The sequence below is a fragment of the Pezoporus occidentalis genome, unplaced genomic scaffold (assembly GCF_034315485.1).
Source record: "Pezoporus occidentalis ecotype Australia unplaced genomic scaffold, CSIRO_AGI_Poc_V1 ctg160, whole genome shotgun sequence".
NCBI classification, from domain to species: domain Eukaryota; kingdom Metazoa; phylum Chordata; class Aves; order Psittaciformes; family Psittacidae; genus Pezoporus; species Pezoporus occidentalis.
Genome location: NW_026913426.1, coordinates 1,424,475 through 1,442,179, shown reverse-complemented (window position 1 = coordinate 1,442,179; position 17,705 = coordinate 1,424,475). Strand labels below are relative to the sequence as shown.

At 48.2% G+C, this 17,705-nt stretch overlaps 1 protein-coding gene across 11 annotated transcripts in view; it reads left to right on the top strand.

Moving 5' to 3' along the window:
* The first annotated feature begins 2,264 nt into the window (after nt 1–2,264).
* RHBDL3 (rhomboid like 3) overlaps nt 2,265–17,705 on the top strand; it is a 67,177-nt gene continuing 51,736 nt past the window's right edge. For 5 of the 11 annotated variants that reach the window (XR_009963597.1, XR_009963599.1, XR_009963598.1 and 2 more), the window contains exon 1: nt 9,703–9,875. Coding sequence is in view for 5 of the 11 variants with exons in the window: in XM_062612694.1 (XP_062468678.1) it covers nt 9,705–9,875 (171 nt within the window). In the remaining 6 variants the exon portion in view is untranslated. Of the gene's footprint in view, nt 2,415–5,852; nt 6,430–9,702; nt 9,876–17,705 lie in introns of those variants that run through there. The other 6 variants (XM_062612700.1, XM_062612698.1, XM_062612693.1 and 3 more) reach the window with 5 other exon arrangements.

Sequence of the window (17,705 nt, the reverse complement as noted above, 5' to 3'; positions counted from 1 at the left end):
CTTTGTTTACTCTCAGGGACAAAACAGAACAGGACAAGAAAGCAGAGAGTTCTGGGTTCTTTGGGAAAGCTGATGCCTGTGCGTTACATTGACCTTCCAGAAAAGTGAGGTGAGAAAGTTCTGTCAACAGAAGATTAGAAAGCTCCCAAAAGTAAACTGTTAACTCTATCTAGCAAACTATTAGTTGTCTAAAAGTTTCTGAAGAAGTCTAATACTTTTCTGCAGACATGTGTATACCATGTTCCCTGGGAAAATGACCATTAGAGACCTTCTGTGTAACCTCCTCCCATTAGGTAATGGGACTGCAGAGATTAGATTCCTCCACATTAACCTTTTCTTACAACAGGACAGGAGCTGCTGTCAGCCTCTTTCCTCATTCCCTGTTCCAGGTCCCTACCCATCCCAGTCCTGCTAGTGGTCTCCCTCCACTGTGTCACTATCTGTTTTGTACCAGCAAGCCTGGAACTCAATGTGTACGGCGCAGTCTCACAAGTGCCAGTTACTGAGCGTGACCATGGATAGTGCTTGTGGGAGCTTTGTCAGATAGCTGAACAGTATTTCCTACTCTTTATTCTGTTAGATCTGACATCCATGATGCAGAAAATAAATGCATTCATGTGATATAGAGCTTTCAAATTGATAACCTGCATAACTGAATGGTTCCCTACCTTTACAGTACTCCTTGTGTGTTTCTGGTGCCATGCAGCAATGGCACATGAAAGCTGAGAAGTGCACGATAGATGGTGCTGATGGATCCCTCCTTTTGTGGTCGTTTTGTTTTCTTTAGGTACAACACACCTGCCTTGGCAGAGGGAAACGGGGTTATAGGAAATAAGGAAGACTACTGTGATAGTGTAACTGAATCTGGAGGGATCGTTGTTCATCTGGGCCTGTTGATCTTTTAACATCAAAGCCAGCAGGGAACACTGGGTATTTACATGCCTTGAGACTTTGTTTTCCTAATGGATAATTCTACCCTCATAGATCATAACACTGCTGGTTATTCCCACCACCCCACCCTCACTACACCCCCAGAGGATACTTCAGGACTTCATTTCTCACAGGTTTATCTCAGACTGACATTGTACTGATGCTAAAGTGTCTTTTGAGAGTCTGATGGCCCTGCAGCATGGCCTGGCCTGGCTGAGGCCGGGGGCTTCTGCTGGTTTAAACCAGTCGGTGGCTTTTAGCTCCAAAACACTCCTAAATACCTGCTACCGTGCCCTGGGCCCCTCAGCAGCACGCCTCCCTGTGCTGGCCATGCAGGACACGCTGGCCTTGGTGTGCTGATGCGGACCTTTGACACCAGCCAAACATAGGATGATTTCCGGGCTCGGTATAACTGTTTTGTGCACAGGGCTGAAGCCAGGGCTGAGGACTGCTGTCCTTTACGGAAGCATGTCGTTGTTCGGTGGGTATTTCCATGTTAATGGAGCCACCGCGCAACTGGAGGAGAGGTTTCTGTGGGAAAACGAGGGCAGCACCCCGTGAGGCGGGAGCGGCCGCCAGGGGCCGCGCTGCCGCCGGGCTGACGGGGCCGGGGCTGGCGGCGCGGAGCCGAGCAGCGGGAGCCGGTGCTGGGTCCGGGTCCGGGTCCAAGTCCGGGTCTGGTGCGCAGCGGGTTCGCGGTATGAAAAGGCTCCATCAGCTCAGCAGCGCTCGAGGCCCGGGAGGGGAGAGCCACAGTGCGCTCCCCGGGCCGTCCCACACGGCCGCTGCTTGCCCGTCCGCCCCTGAGGTAACGCGCGTGCAGCCGGCAGCGCTGAGGCGGGTCGTGCCCTGAGGCGAGGTGCTGGCCGCCCTCACGACAAGGCCGCCGGCGTGCAGAGCAGACTGGACCGCTACGAACTCATGTAAAACTAGACCTCCTCCAATGGTTTAGAGAGGAATTTGCTTGGTCTGAGACCTGGAAGCGAACACAAGTCCTGGTACCCAACTCGGGGCAGCTGGATGCTGTTCGCTGTGGAAATCCGCGTAGCTGTGCCACCTCGGTAAGAGTTGCCATGTTCACCCTCTGGATCCTGTGAGGGTTATAGTCACGGGGAGGATTACAGCCACTGGGAGGGAAAAGTGTTCTATTTGTGGAGCAAACAAAGACAAAAATGCAAAAAATTGAGCTCTTGCTGTTGAGTGCTGGTTGGCGGGGAGGAGGAGCAGCCCAGTCAGCTCCATCACTGGCCTCTCTTAACAGTGAATTGGTTTATTTCCTCTAGTCCCGTCAGTTTCCTAACAACTTTCACTGTTATTTTCCAAAACGAGACTCTGTCTCCTCTTCCTGTTTGGTCTGATGTGTGGATCACCTTGCCATGGTGTCAAGTCACTGAGAGGACAAAGATCTCAATTCCTCTTCTTGGAGATGCATCCTTCACCCCTTGGCTTTAACTGCCTGAAAGCTTGTCAGTTCTGGGTTAACTGTAAGCATGACTTATTTTATGTTAGAAATGAACCTTGAGTTACTAACTGGTCTCCATTAAGAACAATTCATTTGGAATGAACCACCGTGTCCTGTGATCCCATCAGGTGACAGTTAAAAAGGTGCAGAAACACATTTTGGACACTGTAAGGGCTGGCCTGATAGAAGAACTCACTCTTAAGACAACCGCCCAAAAAATGGTTAATGGTGGATTTAATTCCTTCCCCAGCTACAACCAAAAAGACAATTAGATCTAACTACAACCAATTGCAGCCACTGGGGCAGCAGAGAGCTGGAGGTGGAAAGACTAGAGTCTACTTTTTCAGTGCTGGGCTTGAAAAAGTCCTAAGTATAACATGGGGAATAGGGAGGGTTAGGAGGACAGTCTTTCAATGCAAGTTAGAAAACAGAGAAGAGATGGGACCTTATTTTTTCCCACAATTTCTTCTCTTCAGGAAGGAAAGTATCCATGAATCAGGGAGAATCCAAAAGGCAGCACATGCAGACTAATTCATATTGACCCTAGAAGTTGAACTTGCATTGTCCCAGCCATGATACGTATCATTGATACTGGGAGAGCACTTTGCTGCTGTTACCTTTTGGGCACAGTTTAAACACATCTCATACCATGTGTGGTCCTTAAAGATTTGTTTGCTATTTTCATGAGTATGAAGGGGTTAATCTGTGTGGTTTGATCCAGTCCCAACTAATTTCTTGCTAGGGTTGAGTTTGGGTGCAGTGGTTTTGGCTTCTGATCCAAAATACTGTGTTTTGCCTCATCAGTTGCCTTCCAGGGCTGGCTGCTGGCTGACTCCAGTACAGTAATCAAGCTGGGGAGGTTGCTCCATTTAGTTCCAATTATGAGAGCTGGGCAGTTTTGTAAAAGCCCTTTGGGGCTACTTTGGGTGGAAAAAAGGACCCTTGAACAAACTGTTTTGATTTGCTCCAGGAGGCTTAGCTAACAGATGTGGGCTGGGTCCCTACTTTGAGGGCTTTCTATTGCATATTCATGAGCTGACCTTTATAGCCACTTCCAGTGCAGGAAGGACGTGTATCTACATTTTGTTCACAGCATTAGGCATATAAAAGGTTGCCTCCATGACTGAATGTGAAAATGGATTGGGGTTTATTATCTCAAGTTCTTCTGCCTACGTTTCTTCTGAAGCCCTTGTATGTTCTGTCTGCATCTGCCCTGTGGTGGCCCACAGTTCCCTAGTTTCTCTAGCAATTACTGTTTTCCAAGGTACAGTCACCAGGGGATGCAGTGGGGAAAAATGACAGCCTAAATTAAGAGGCTCTCACAGACTTGGAAGATGATAATTTGTCAGTAACAAAACTCCTCATTAGAATACTGTTAATTTCCTTTCTGTGGCAATTATAGCACAGCACTAGCTCATATGTGCAATGTGCAGAGATATTTCCCTGGGAAAAAAAAAAAAAAACAACACCCCTATCATTACCACTAGTGAAAAATATTCCTTAGGGTGAAAAATGAACTTGTAATTTAGCAGCAGTTTTCCAGCTTAGTGGGAGTTTGGTGTTAAGGTTTTGGGAGTTCTCCCTGTCGTATATTATATTTATACTAGACTTCATGGTTAGCGTTTTCCCACTAGCATCTGGAATCAGAGGTGATACAGAGCTCTTGACATGGCAGTCCCCAACTGGGTGGAACCTGTTACCCCTGAAATTCAGCTCATTTAATCTCCCTTCACTTTAAAAATGCGCTTCCCTCCTCCCTACAGACATCTTTAAGTGATTGCTGTTTCTTTCTGTTGGCATAGCATATTTTTGCTTATCCATCTGTTTTGAAGTTTTGATGAGGTTTAGTTTTTCAATCAAAAAGAGATTGTTTTTATAATAGCTGTTTAGTGCCTGGAATGTTTTGGCAGTGGTGCTGGTGTATGAGTACAGTGGGTTTGTGCTTCTCAGAAGTGCTAGATCTGGTAGCCTGTTTTTACACTTTGAGAGAGCAGGCTGGACAGGCTCTAGACAATACAGAAGTGAATGCTGTGCTCAGGGAATCACCTTTAAACCCGAAGAAGGTTTGCTCTGTTTAACTGATGAGTGTTGGTCATAAAAGGGGAGAGAAGCCCTCTTGTTCATCGGTTGCACTGGAGACCCCTGAAGAGCTTTTATTTTGTTGTCATTCACCTGAATTCTGGGGTAGAAAAGTTCTGCTCTTCAGGTCCAAAGTTCTGGAGTTTACTTCTTGCACATGCTTAAAAAGTTTACCTAAAATCTTCAAACTACTGGAAGGGACATTTCTTTAAAAAATATCTCCTAGCTCGGATTGTGATCTGCTGGCACAGAGCTATCAACAGAGGGAAGTCTTTTACCTGAACACTCCTTGAAGATAACAGATTCCTTCCTAATATTTGCTCAGGGTGGGGCATCTCAAGCAGCACTACAGGATGAGATTATCATCTTAACTCTTTTATTTGTTCCCCAAATATGGATTATTTGCAGGATTGAGGTCTTCTGCTGGTTTGGCCAAGGGATCAGATCAGGTAACAGAGAATATCATTCCCTTTAGTTGATCTTGCTGAGCTGTGTGGGATGATATTCTAGCCTCTGGTCCTGACCCTAAATTAGCGCCAGCCATGCAGGATGCTGAGATGTGGAAACCTGCTCTTCTTTGGTGGCTGTAGCTTGTGTGGGTGTATGGAAAGGACTTAGCACTGCTTCCTTTTTCTTGCAGAAAAATCTTTTAGCAACTAACAAGCTAGGGCCCAATGGCTAAGGGCATGGGCCTGTGTGTTTCCCCATCACTGTGTGGGACAAATCTAATATGGATCAAAAGTAATTCACAGTATGGAGCTCATGGTAGCCGTGGATAGGAGAGACAATCTTTGCCGCCTGCTCCAGTACTGCCAGACGGAAGATCCCGTTCCTGTTCTAGTGGTATTCTAGCTGGATGTTGGGGTTTTGTTGTTGTTGTTCCAAACAAATTTGTAGAGAAAAGAGAGACTTCTAGCTTGGCTCTGTCCTTGTGGCTGAGGTGTGTCTGATCTGGTATTGGAGCTCCTGCATTAAGAAAACGTGCCCTGCGGTGCTGGACTGTCTGCTCTGACTCTGGCCCTGTCTGGCGTTGGCTGTTGGTGAAGCAGAAAGCAGAGGCACTGGCAATGCATGGATCAGCCTGGCTCGCTTGCCCTTCCCCCTTGCCAACCTGCTACATCTCTACTTCATTGGATGAAGTTAAAACTGCTGAATCTTTGCCTTCGGTCAGGGCATTCCTCAAGTTCCTAATCCAGGCTCCAGATGGTCAAGATACGCACCTTGACATAGAGGAACAAATAATTATGGCAAAACACTTAAAACCCCACAATGGGCCCTAGCCGTGGGGCTCTCCAGGACAGAGAGGTTACCTTCAGAGGGCCCAGATAGCGCCACACGTCTGGCCACCAGCCCGCTGGGACCCTCGGGACCGCAATAGCAGGTGCCAGAGCGCGGCACCGGAGGAGAGCGGGCTGAGATCCGCCGGTTCCGCTCGCCCGGGCCCTGCCGCGAGGGTCGCTCCGGGAGGGCAGGGGCGACCCGCGGCTCCCCCGCCGCATCCTCGGACGTGCTGCTGCTCCGGGCTCTGCCTCCCCCGCGCTGGGAAGGGCGGGCCGCCGGCCGCAGGGCTCGGGGGAGGTGCCGGCCGTGCCCGGGGAGGGGTCACCTGCCCCGTCCGGAGCCGGCCGCCGGGATGCCGCCCGCCAGCGCTGCCAACGCTAATTGGATGTTCCCTGGATGGAGGATTTCCTCCCCTCCCGGCTGCGGGAGTCACGGAGGCAGGCTCGGTTGCGCTTGAAAGTTTGCCAAGCAGCAGCTAGGTTTAATTTCTTTAAGGATCTGGGGAGAAGGGAAAGGGGGCGGGGGGGGCGGGGGCTGGAAGGGGACCGTTTCCAAGCATGGGAGACAGGCTGCCGGAGCCTCACGCCAGCTCTTCCCCTGCTGTGGCTGCCAGCTCAGAGGCGGAAGAAATCGAGGTGCTGGACTCAGAGGATGTCCTACCTATGGCTGCAGAGGATGTAAGTTTCCTTTGCTCGGTGTCTGCCCACCTTTCCCCAGGGCCGGGTTAATCGGCTCGAGCTATTTATAGATGAAGTCCGGAATGGGGGGAGGAATGGGGCTGGTGACCCTCTGGGGCCGGGGAAAGCCGCTGTCCCCGCCGCCCTCCCGCCGCCGGTGCCTGCGGCTGTTTCCGTCCCCGGGAACGCAGCTCCTTTCTCCTTGCCCCAGCTCGGAGAGCTCTGGCGGCAGCGGCCCGGACGGGCTGCGGGTCCGTTCGGTGGGATGCTGGGTCCCTGCGAGCGGCGGCCGGCTGGGCAGGGGCGGCGGGGCTGCGCACGAAGCTGTCCCTGGAGGCTGGAGAGGGGCTGACGCCTCGGCTTGAGCCGCTTCCAAGGGACAGAGAGCTTCTCCAGAGAGCCAGCCACTCGGAGGGTGACAGATACGAAACGCTCTTGGGAGCCTGTTCCTTCTTCCAGCCCCCGAGCAACAAACAGCCCAGGAAGTTTTCTCCCCGACGCGGCTGGGCTGATGCTTCCCTCCACCCTCTGAGCTCTGATTGCACCTGAGGGTGGGAAAACTTGGCACCGGTCTCTGCCTCTGCTCATCCAGCCTAGAAGGACACCATGTGGTCCTGCGTGCTTTGAATCTGCTCCTGCCGGGCTGAGCAGCAAAGCCTGCAGAGCTGAGGTGGTAGTTCTGCATCTGCCGGTCCCGGAGGCAGCAGCTCGCTATGCACCTGTCTGTGAGGGCGCGAACGTAAGCGGATCCTGCGGTCCTGGTGCACTCTATTACTGCTCGCAGCATTTCTTCCCAGCAAACTCTGCTGGGTTGAAGACTAGGCAAACTGCTCAGCCTGCAGAGGAAAGTGCGGAGTCTGCCTCTGCGTATGAAGGCATGAAGCAGTGATACTAAATGTCTTTCTGCAGAGGGCTCTGTCTCAGGTCTTGCACCAGTTTGAGAGGGAAACTTGTGAACTAAGCTTCCAGTAGTGGTGCATCCCCCTTTCCCTCTACTTTTACCACACTGGGGCTGCTTAGGGGCAGTGTCTGCTCTTCATCCCCCAGCCCTTCCTTCTGAATCACCTAGAATTCGGATGCTGTTGGATTTTCCTCCCAGAGGGTAGCAGAGGAAGTGCAATTGCCTGGCAGAGCTGCATTCCCTAGGCTGTATCCTGAGCGCTGTATAGTCAGGAGAGAACGTGTGATGCAGTTTGAAATCTGCTACAGCACTGCCAGACAGCCCTAAGAGAAGCATGCCTGACCCTGGGGTATGTGTAGCTTTCACTTGGAAGGAGTGGCTTTCCACAGGCCAGGTTTCCAAATCCCAGTGCTTGCTTACCTCAGACTGTGACCTTTCTTTCTCTGACAATTTCTGTGGTTGTCTGGGTGGTCTACAAGAAAGATTTCCTGCTGTGATACACATGGACCCCTTGGAGTTACTCCAGCCTCTACATGACTGCAGCCATTAGCAATTCAATCCTGCCAGGGGCACAGGAGATGCTGAAGTGCTGAGTGCCTGGCAGGACTGGGCTCCTGAGACAGCACAGAGACCATGAGCTTTCCTCAGTGAAATCTAGATTTTCATCCTAGTTCTGCTACTGACTTGCTACTTGACCTTGAGGTAGGACAGCTCAGGTCTGACCCAGCTTGCAGTGTCTTGCTGGAATCTGCATTGTTATTTGACTCTGGTACCTTGTTTTCTGCAATCAACAAAATTGGGCTAGAGCCTGCAGTTGCATCGGTTATGGGAAGCTGCTGAGACTTGGCAATAGATGATGTGATAGAAACCTGAGGTATCGGATATCATCTGCAAGTGAGGAGCAGGAAGTGGTGTAAATGCTCTCCTCCTTGGCCAAGATTTCCTGCTGAAACAGGCTACAGAGCATCATCTCTGAACATTCAAACTGCTTTGTGCTAGGACCCGAGTGCCCTCCTGAGACCTCACTGGGGGTTGAGTTTCTGTTGTTATTACGTTGGAAAGCTTGATGTGAGCTCTTGGGCTTGGCCAGCAAGAACTGACTCAAGGTCACTTCTTTATGTGTTATTAACAACAGAAATGTTACAGAGTGGCGGTTTGGCTGTCACAGCCTTGTCAGTGTGCAACAGCTCAGCTGTGATGTCATTAAAGCTCTGGGAGCAGCCTTCCACAAAGCCAGGATTCAGGCAGTCCCCAAATGTTCTGTTTAAAGTGCTGGGCTGATTTATGATGATAAATGGGAGTTTATAAATGGATAGAGGCATGGGGAGGAGGGGAGCCAACAACTTAACTGATTAAATGGAATTCAGTGGCCTCATATCCCACTGTCTCTCCAGTCAATTCTGCTTTAGATCTGCCTACCATATGAAAGGAAATGTTCTTCCAGGGCTAGATAAGACTTTCACCAGAGTCCTGCTTTGCATATAGCACAGAGAGATTTGTTTCTCTCAGTCTGGTGTTTGTTGGTTTACTCATTTTGCCTCTCTGGCAGGGTGAATGGGGCAGAAACAAAGTGTTGTGGTGCCTGGGAATGTGGGAATGGGAATGTGCATATTTTTTTCTGAGGACCCCAAGCCAGTGGTTACCCCACTGTTGCCCTGTGGAAGTTGTTCTCTTCTTAGCTGGCTCCCGAATCCAAGAGAGACGAGAAAAATTCATTAGGAATCCCCTCTGTGCTGTGGGACAGCGAGGCAGCAAGCCTGGGTCTGGGTGGTGACTTGATGTTGGTCTTTATGCAAAGCATAAATTGGAGCTGGTCGCCAGCTTGTTTTTTCTGTTCCCAAGTGACAAGGACTTGTGGATTGTTCACATGATCAACAGTGTTGAAATGCAGCTTCCTCCTGCACAGAGCTGTTAAGGCAGATCTGCTATAACAGAAGTGTGTGGGGTAGATTCTTGTAATGGGCTCTCTTCAGCCATACACTCTCCCACTTTGCCTGAGAGGAATTACCTGGTTTTCAGACGTACACATGTGAGGTTCAAAGAACTGGTGGGTTATCAGAGACCTTGCAGCAAGTCCCTACCCGAGTTAGGAGCAGGCAGCAGACAACCCAGCAAGGCAGGATCTCAGAAAGTGATCTGAAACCCCATTGCTAATTCCTCCCTCCCCTCAATATACACCAAGCTTTCTTGATCCCTGTGAGTAAAAAAGCCTTTTATTCCTTGCTTGCCTGCGAGTAGGCAAAGTGGGAGAAAACAGAATTAACACATGAATGTTCTGAGTTCATCCTAATTTGGATTTGTAAATGAAAACTGTTCTCCCTGTGGTTGGTAGATTCCCCCTGCCTCCTCCCCCGGAAGGGTAGGTGATTCTGGGATGAAGAAGGATGCTGGAAATGGCACTAAATCATTTGGTTATTTCTCTGTGTTAGAATATACTTCTACAGTTTACTGCATGTTAATGTTGTCGTTGCTCTTATACCTTCTTTTTCTTCTTTTTCCTCCCTTATGCATTGCCTCTCAGCACTGGAAAGCCCTATTTGATCAGGTATGTGAACAACTGATGTATTGTCTCTGTCTTGTGAGCAAAGATTCCAACCCCCAGTTAATTTCCTCTGTACTAGATTTCCCTGCTTTTAGAATACAGCCTAGAAGTAATGTGCTTCATGCTCCTAGTTCCCAGGATGCTGGTGGGCAAGTCACTACTGCTTTGGGCCTTTCTCTCAATTTCTCTTCTGAGTAGCCAGGGTCAGAGATGGGCCCAGCCTGGGCACCCCTTCTAGCACAAGGGCTGAGCTGAGGGCATGCAGCAGGTGCTCTGTTTGCTCCCAGTTGTACCATCCTTGCTCTGTGGATTAAAAGATCTTCTACTGATTGAGGCAGGCAAACTAGGACCTGTAAAACAAGCACTGTATTCTTTTAAATGCCCCCCCCATTTCAGCTACTAAACTGACTGCTGGAGGGTTGCATCCTCCCAGGGAGGACATGCTGCTTTAAACTTGCACAGAATTAGCGAAATATCTGCTTCTATACCAAAGGCTATGGTTGTATCAGGTAAATGCCTTGGGTCAGATCTGTAGTCACCCGAAATCAGCACAACACTGTAGAGCTCTGAGTTATAGCTGCTGCGAATTTGGACTGGGAATTCTAGTTTGTAAATTATGCTTTTAGCTGCTTTAACTGACGTGTTTGCTTTGTGGTGTTCCTTCCATCTGCCAGGTTGAAATGTGAAGCAATCATAAACCGAAGAGTTTTTTTGGGGTTGACTTGCTTCTAAACTGCAGAGCCTTCTTGATGTCATAAACTTTTGTGCTGTTGTGTGTGCGTGTAAATGTCACCTTCTGTAAGGGAGCTTATTCTGATGCTGGCATCGTCCTGGCAATGCTAAAGTTCAGATAGCATTTTGTCCCTGCTTTATGAGCCGATAATCTTGCTTCTGTGTCTGGCTGAACTGCAGAGCCAAAAGCTATGATGCAGTCTCTGCAAAAGGATGTCCTTGGTACCCTGGGGGTCCCGTTATCATTCAGCTAATAACTGGACTGCTTGTTCTGATGAGTGCTCATTTATAGCCACTTAGCCATGACAGGCTAAGAATCCATGGGTCTGGACTGAAGTCCATTTGTTGTATAGTCAAGCAAGCTGGCAGCTGGGAATTAGGTTACTATAACTGTTGATCATGCCTAAGTTCTGTGGTGTATTTGAATTCACTGCCACTCAAAAAGGTGGATGCAAAATAAATTGCTTGTGGTCTGGGCTGAATGTTTTCAGCCACTTTGAGTTCTCCCATCTGAAACGTTGGCCTTAATTTGGAGTCTTATTCCACAAACATCCTTTGAAGTCACTGAGTCCTTGTGGGATGGGGCTCTTGGCTGATAGCTACCTCGGGCTCAAAGAGAGGAATCTGTAATTTCCCACTGGATTTGCTTGAATAGTAGATGGAGGGTTTTTCCTTCTTTTTTTTTTCTTTTTGAGGGAGGGAAGAATTTGACTGTTGGAATTTACAGAACACTAGCCCAGTAACAAGGGAATGGGCTGAAAAGGCAGGCCTTCAATAATTAGCTATGTTTCAATTAGGCTGCAGCTGAAATTTAAGCCTAGTCTGTAAGGCTTTATTATCAAAGAGAATACAACCTGTGACAACTAGTTGTAAGTCCTGAATAAATCAATAACGTCCTTGTTGCCCATGGGCAAAGCCAAGGAGCTGATATCTTCCTTGAGCATTATGTCAGCAATGCAATGCAATTAGCCCTGCAGTGAATTGCAAGATGTTGTTTGTCATGGAACAAGGTTGCTATTCCCAGCAGCTCTGTACCGAGAGGAGAGGGGAACGTTTTGTTTAGCACTGATTGGCACCCATGTGCAACATGAGGACTGGCTTAATAACTAGACTAAACCCATGTTTTGAAACTCAGAACAGTTGCAGCTCTCCCTGGGAGATGTGACCTGGCCTTATGGTTACTTAGAGTGAAAATGGGTGGCCAGAGATTAATGTGCCCTGTGCATTTGTAACTCCTAGGCTGGGACTGAAGTTTGCTGGCCACCCTCTCCTGCTGAGGCACACGGGCTCCTGCATTCACTGTGTCCTAGGAGAGCGGGAGAAGGCTTTGGGGAAAGTGTTAGAGCAGTTGGGAATTCACAGTCTGGGAGTCTCCAAGTCTCTTGTTTCTAGGGTGGTGGAGTATGACAGCAAACAGTGCAAGGGAGGGGTCAGCACTTCCCCCCCCTTGGATTTTTGCTTATTTGTTTCAGGGGAGAGGAGTGACTGACAATGCTTTCTGAAAGAATTTGTTTGTTCTGATCTAACTCTAATCTGTCACACTGGGAATTGTCAGTGACTCAAGCCAGGATCTCCAGTCAATTGCAGATTGCTTCTTTTTGAGTAGTAAAAGATATTTGGCAGAAAGTCAGACCCAGAAATGCATCCTAGGCATTGAGGTTCAAAAAGCCCTTCCCAGGGCAAAATCCTGACTACATTGAAGTAAGTACCAAAATTCCTCCTGCATTTAGTGGGGTCAGCACTTCACCCCGAACTTTTGGAGCAGGCAGACTTGCAGCTTTTCAGTGCTGCAGCCAAGCAGTTACAGTACAGCTGCTGCTTCATGCTGTGCTTAGGAGATGTGTTTTTTATTACGAGGACGTGGCCCTCGGGCAGCTCTAACTCACTTTTATATGGGAACTTTTATAGGGATTCATACATTTATTTATTGTGCTCATAAACACCCTCCACCCACACACACACATTAGCTCCGCATCTGCTGCCTTCTGCAGAGACTGCACCATTGCTGAGCACTCCATGCTGTCTCCTTGTGGAATCCAAGCTCTGAGCAGAGCAAGGCATTGCCTCTGTCCATCTGTCCACAATCACTTAGGGTTTTCTTATTCTTTTTTTTTCTTCATTGGCCAAAAAAACCCTTTTTTTCCCTTAATCTTCTGGTAAAGTTAAAAATGCCACAATCCCAGGAGCAAGTCCTGACAGTTTCACACTTCTCTCTGCTAATAAGATACCTTGTTCCTTGCCTTGCCCACTAACATAAGAACATCTTGTTGTCCTTGTTGAAGGCAAGTTGTCTGATCATTAGAGTGCATCTGCAGATGAGTTTCCTGAGGGGCTCTCCCTGCTTTGCTCTGTCCTTTCTAGGGCTTTGGGTGCCCATCTTCACCTCCATGTCTCCAGTGCCCCTGCTTTAGAGATGACTGCAGCTAATCAGTATCATCCAGCCTTGGTTGTGCTTGGTAAAGGGGCTATCTAGGAGGAAAATGTTCATTATTAGGACAGACCTGCCTTCTGAAGGTGGCTTTTAGCCTTGTTAGATACCAAGATACCATCTTCTCTGTTTTTCCATCCTCATGGCTGCAGAGATTTCAGGGGTGAATTAACATTATCAGCCCTCATCTCAGAGTTCTCACTTCTTCTCACCCATACCCCGGTTTGTAGTCATGACAACAAACTTGTTTTAAATAGACATAGAGAAAACTCTCAAAAAGACCCTCCTCACTGGCTCAGCACCTTGATGCTATTGCTTGTCAATCCAGGCTGTGTTTTTGTTGCAGCTGCTTTAGAAATCCTGGATTCCTTCCTGAGACTTGTATGTGGGTGTGATGGCAGCAGATGAACAGAGTTTATTGGGAATGCAGAGAGATGCCAAGTTAGCCAGTCTGTGTAGGCAGCTAATGGAAAACTTGAGCTCAGAAACAAGGTTGTAGAGATATCCTGGACCAGACATGCACTTGCCAGGAAGAGTTCAGATGCTGACACTACCAGCAGTGGGTGCAGCTGAACCTGCTCTGCCATGGTCTCATAAAACATTAAATTATGCTTGAAAATATGCTGACTTTGCAGCTGCCTTAAGTCCAGGGCTGGTTCTTGCACGACTTAAATTGCAAAACAATCCATAAAATCAGGCCAGCTATTGTGATGGTTGATGGTAACTGGGAAAGGGAATTATTTTGAAGTCAATGATCTTTTATGTTAACTGTGTCCCTTTTCTCTGGATAGCCTTTAACACAGGTGGGACGAGCTATTTCCCATACTGTAAAAGACATTCCAGTTTGTTCACTGGGGCACTGTGGAGCTAAACATCACTTCACTGTGGAAAGGTTCCCTGGCTATTGTTGCTGTCTAACCACTGCTGGCTGTGGCTGCAGCACCTTGTCAGGCAGGTCTCTGAGCTTGGGGCAGTGGTTTTACCACTTTCTCTGGCAATTTGCTTGTGTCTTACCACTGGTTTGCGTGGGTCACTGGGAACAGGAGGAGCAGAAGCTGCAAGGTGAGGAACAGAAAGCAATGGCAGTGAGAGCAGCAATACAGGCAGAGGGTTGAGCACAGGCTTGTATGCAAACTTCAAGTCCTTGCCTGAATCTTGGACTGTCACTGACTTTTTAATGTAGTGTTTCTCAGGACATATGTCCACATTTAAGTGGTGGGGTGCTGCAAAGAGGAGGCTATAGGAACTGTTATTAGGAAATAGTCATAGACTTGTTACTTCATCTCCTAAGGTGAACTGCAGAATCAGAGGTGCTGGTGGGAAGACTGTCCACAGTGACAACAGTTTAGCACCCAGGCCCTAAAACCAGGGTCTGTCTTGTCTGCTATATTCGACATTTCTGTGAGCGTGACAAGAAATTTGCCCCCTTCTCCCCCTCTACCACGCTGCACATTGTAAAGTGGAAAGACACTTTAAAAGCTACAAGGGTCTCTTGGCAATGCACAGAGGGGGTTCAGCATCTGCCCCACGCCTAGAAGTCTAATCTCATTTACACTTGTCAGTGTGGGCTGCTGGAGGAGATGAAAGGCAGAGGACAAGGAGGAAGAATAGATTAGTCTTGAGCAGAGGGCACTGGGAGTGCACCTGCCTCTGTCCCGCTACCTTGCGGAGGGGTGGCAGCAGCAGCTGGGCATGTGTCATCTGCTGCTCTTTGAGGCACCCAGCCATGGAGCACACGATTAATGACTCAGGGGGCTGGGCTTTTGTGAGCAATAAAGCCCTGGGATTTAGGCAGAGCTCTCTGGCCTTTCTTCTGAGCAGCCCCATCACTTTACATTTCTCAAGTGGCGTTGGTCGCAGGGAGCTGCTGTCTGTGGCCACAATGCTTCCCTTTCTCCTCTCTCCCCAAACTGGGCTGACCTTTGTCATGCAGCATTAACCCTTTGACTCTTCCACTTCGGGTTATGGGGTTGGGGAAAAAAAAAAAAAAAAGAGTCCCTTCAAATTCGTTGCTCTGTGGACAGACTTGAAGGGTAGAATGGGCTGCTTAGAGATGATCTGGTTTTGCTGAAGGAGATTGTTTTACTGATGCTGTCTGGATTATCAACCCCTCACTGCCTTCTGCCAGAATATCTTTTAAATACAGCAGCCCCTGGAAAAGAGGGGAGGGGAATTTATCTTTCTTTCAGTCAAGAAGGGAAACTGAGGCACTGAGCAGCAAATAGATGTCTAACAGTATTCCCTCTGCAGGGTACTGTCTTTCACCATGCTTCAATTAGCCTGTGTCTATCCCCAGTGTTGTTACAGTGGATGGCAATCTCCCAGCACTTCAAGGCTTATATCCAGATTTGGCTTTTAGCCACGATACCCTGGAGTGATGGCTCAGCATGAAAAAGCCACATGGAGGTCATTAATGATCTTCCTGCCTCTTGAAGGATGACAGCAAAAATTCCCTAAGTTCCTCCTTAATCTTCTAATACCTCTGTACACTGAATACCAGTAGCAGGTCTCTGAGGTTGTCTGAGATTATATTTACACCTTCCCTGCAGCATGAAAGGTTTGGGATCAGCTCCCCCATTTCCCTTTTCCCTGGATGCTCCTCTGTCCAATCCCACTGACCTGTACACAGATTGTTGGCTTTGCCTTCTGGAAAAAGTTGGGAGAGGAAGCCTTCAGTATGAACCAGACATCAGCAGTGTAGCACAAACAGCACTGTAAACTGGTGCTGGTAGAAGCAAGCATCTCCTCAAATGCTTCAAGGAGTCATAACAAACACACCAAAAAGCACATGGAGGCTGAGTCAGTCTTACACAGCTCGTGAGTTACTGGCAGCTTGATGTCTCTAGATTTGTAAAAGCCTCAGGAGGCTTCCTACTCATTACACATTTGTGTACCTTCCACGTCTGAGCTGCCTGAAACCTGCACGTTGGAGTGCTGGCTCCGAGGGACAACAGGCTGGATTCACACTGTGGTATCTGCTGCCCCCTGATCCCAGCTGCAGCGATGGCTTTGGTAGCGTCCGCTCTGCTTTTCAGCTCAATGTGCAGGATGGTTTTTAGACACATAGATCCTTGCTAATGCATTGTTCCCAAATCCTGTCTTGCACACAGAAAATCACTGAAGCAATAAAAACATTTAAGCCTGCATGTTTAAAAAGAAAGGGGGGGGGGGTGAAGCTGTAAACGTAGGGTGGATTGATGCTGTTCTGCAAATCAGCTGGTGCATTGTCCTCTGTGGCTGTGTGCTCCGTTATGACAGAGAAGGGGAAGAGATCATCCTGTCTCCAGAGGAACAAGCCAGCTGCTTAGCAAGTGCAGACAGTTTGGAGGTGCTTTTCTACACCAGTACCAGTTATGTCTGTAACATTTACAGGACTTTTAAAGTTACACTGCATCAGACCTGCAAATAAATGTTTCTTCTCTGTGGTAGGAAGTATCATGTTGCTGTTGCTTTCTGATATTTGCAGTCAGTGCAAATGTACTGGGGCACGTTTGCAAATTAAATGCAGCAGTGGGTGTGTTTCAGCTTGACGGCAGCCAAGGAAGCTGTGATCTCTTTCTGCCTCCTCAGTAGGCATTGTACAGTGTGTTGGTCTGAAATCAGCTTGGTACCAACACCATGAGACAAAGTTGTTGCAGTTCAGATGATGGGCTGTTTCCTTGCGCTGTTGTACATACCGGCTGCTGAGGAAAGCTCATCTCTGAATGGTCAGGACTTTTATGAGATTCAAACCTTGTAGCCTGTTCAAACTGTAGCACCTGGGACACTCACTTCGTTCCCTCTCCTCCCCCAGTCTCCTGAGTGGTGGCATCCCTCCTCATTCAGCTGCTCATGGTGATATTGGACATATTCTGCCATCAGAGATGATGTATCTTGGTGAAATATGTAGTGAAAGTCCTGGATGTTTGTGATCACACCAAGTCTCACTTGCAACTTGAATTCCTTCAACTTTAAAATGAAACCCCCAGCACTAGCAAGACAGAGATGTATGTATTCTTAGTATAGGCTCCTGTTGCTTAGGAACGGCTGTCTGCAGTGACCCTGTGTTGTGGTGAAAAGAGGAACAGTGTATAAAACCAATGTTAAACAAGCAAGATCGATCTTACCCCTAGGACTTGTTCTTCATGTTCTTTGATACTTGTCATACTCTGTAGGTAGCTTATACTCTGGAGTTTTCCAAGTTGCATGAGGAAAAAAATAAATGAGGCTGGAGGCAAAGCTCTTTGTGACTATCGTCAAACCTCTGATCTGCACTTCTTCAGGGCGATGTTCCCTAAGGAAGCATCTCTTTGCCTCTGTGATCCTTTACAACTAGGTATCAGTGGTGATGGTAACCCTGCTTTGTGAGCATCCTTTTGTGTTTTAGTGGAAGTGCTTGTTGATGACATCCTACAGCCAGTGAGACGTAGCCATACTCACCTCTTAGCACAGAAAGGATCAATATTATAAAAGCTGAAAAACAGAAAGTTTCACAAAAACTACTGGAGGACTTGATCCTGTTGCTCTGACTTGGTCTAGCAAAGCACTTGAAAACAAGTGTGACAATTGTCCTGACTCATTATATGTCTAATATCAACTGGATGTTTTGCTGGGGCTGGCACCAGAATGGCATGTGCCCTGAGGGATTTGGAGAGCAGAGTGGGGCTTTAGTTCTGCCCCTTGGCTCTGAAACA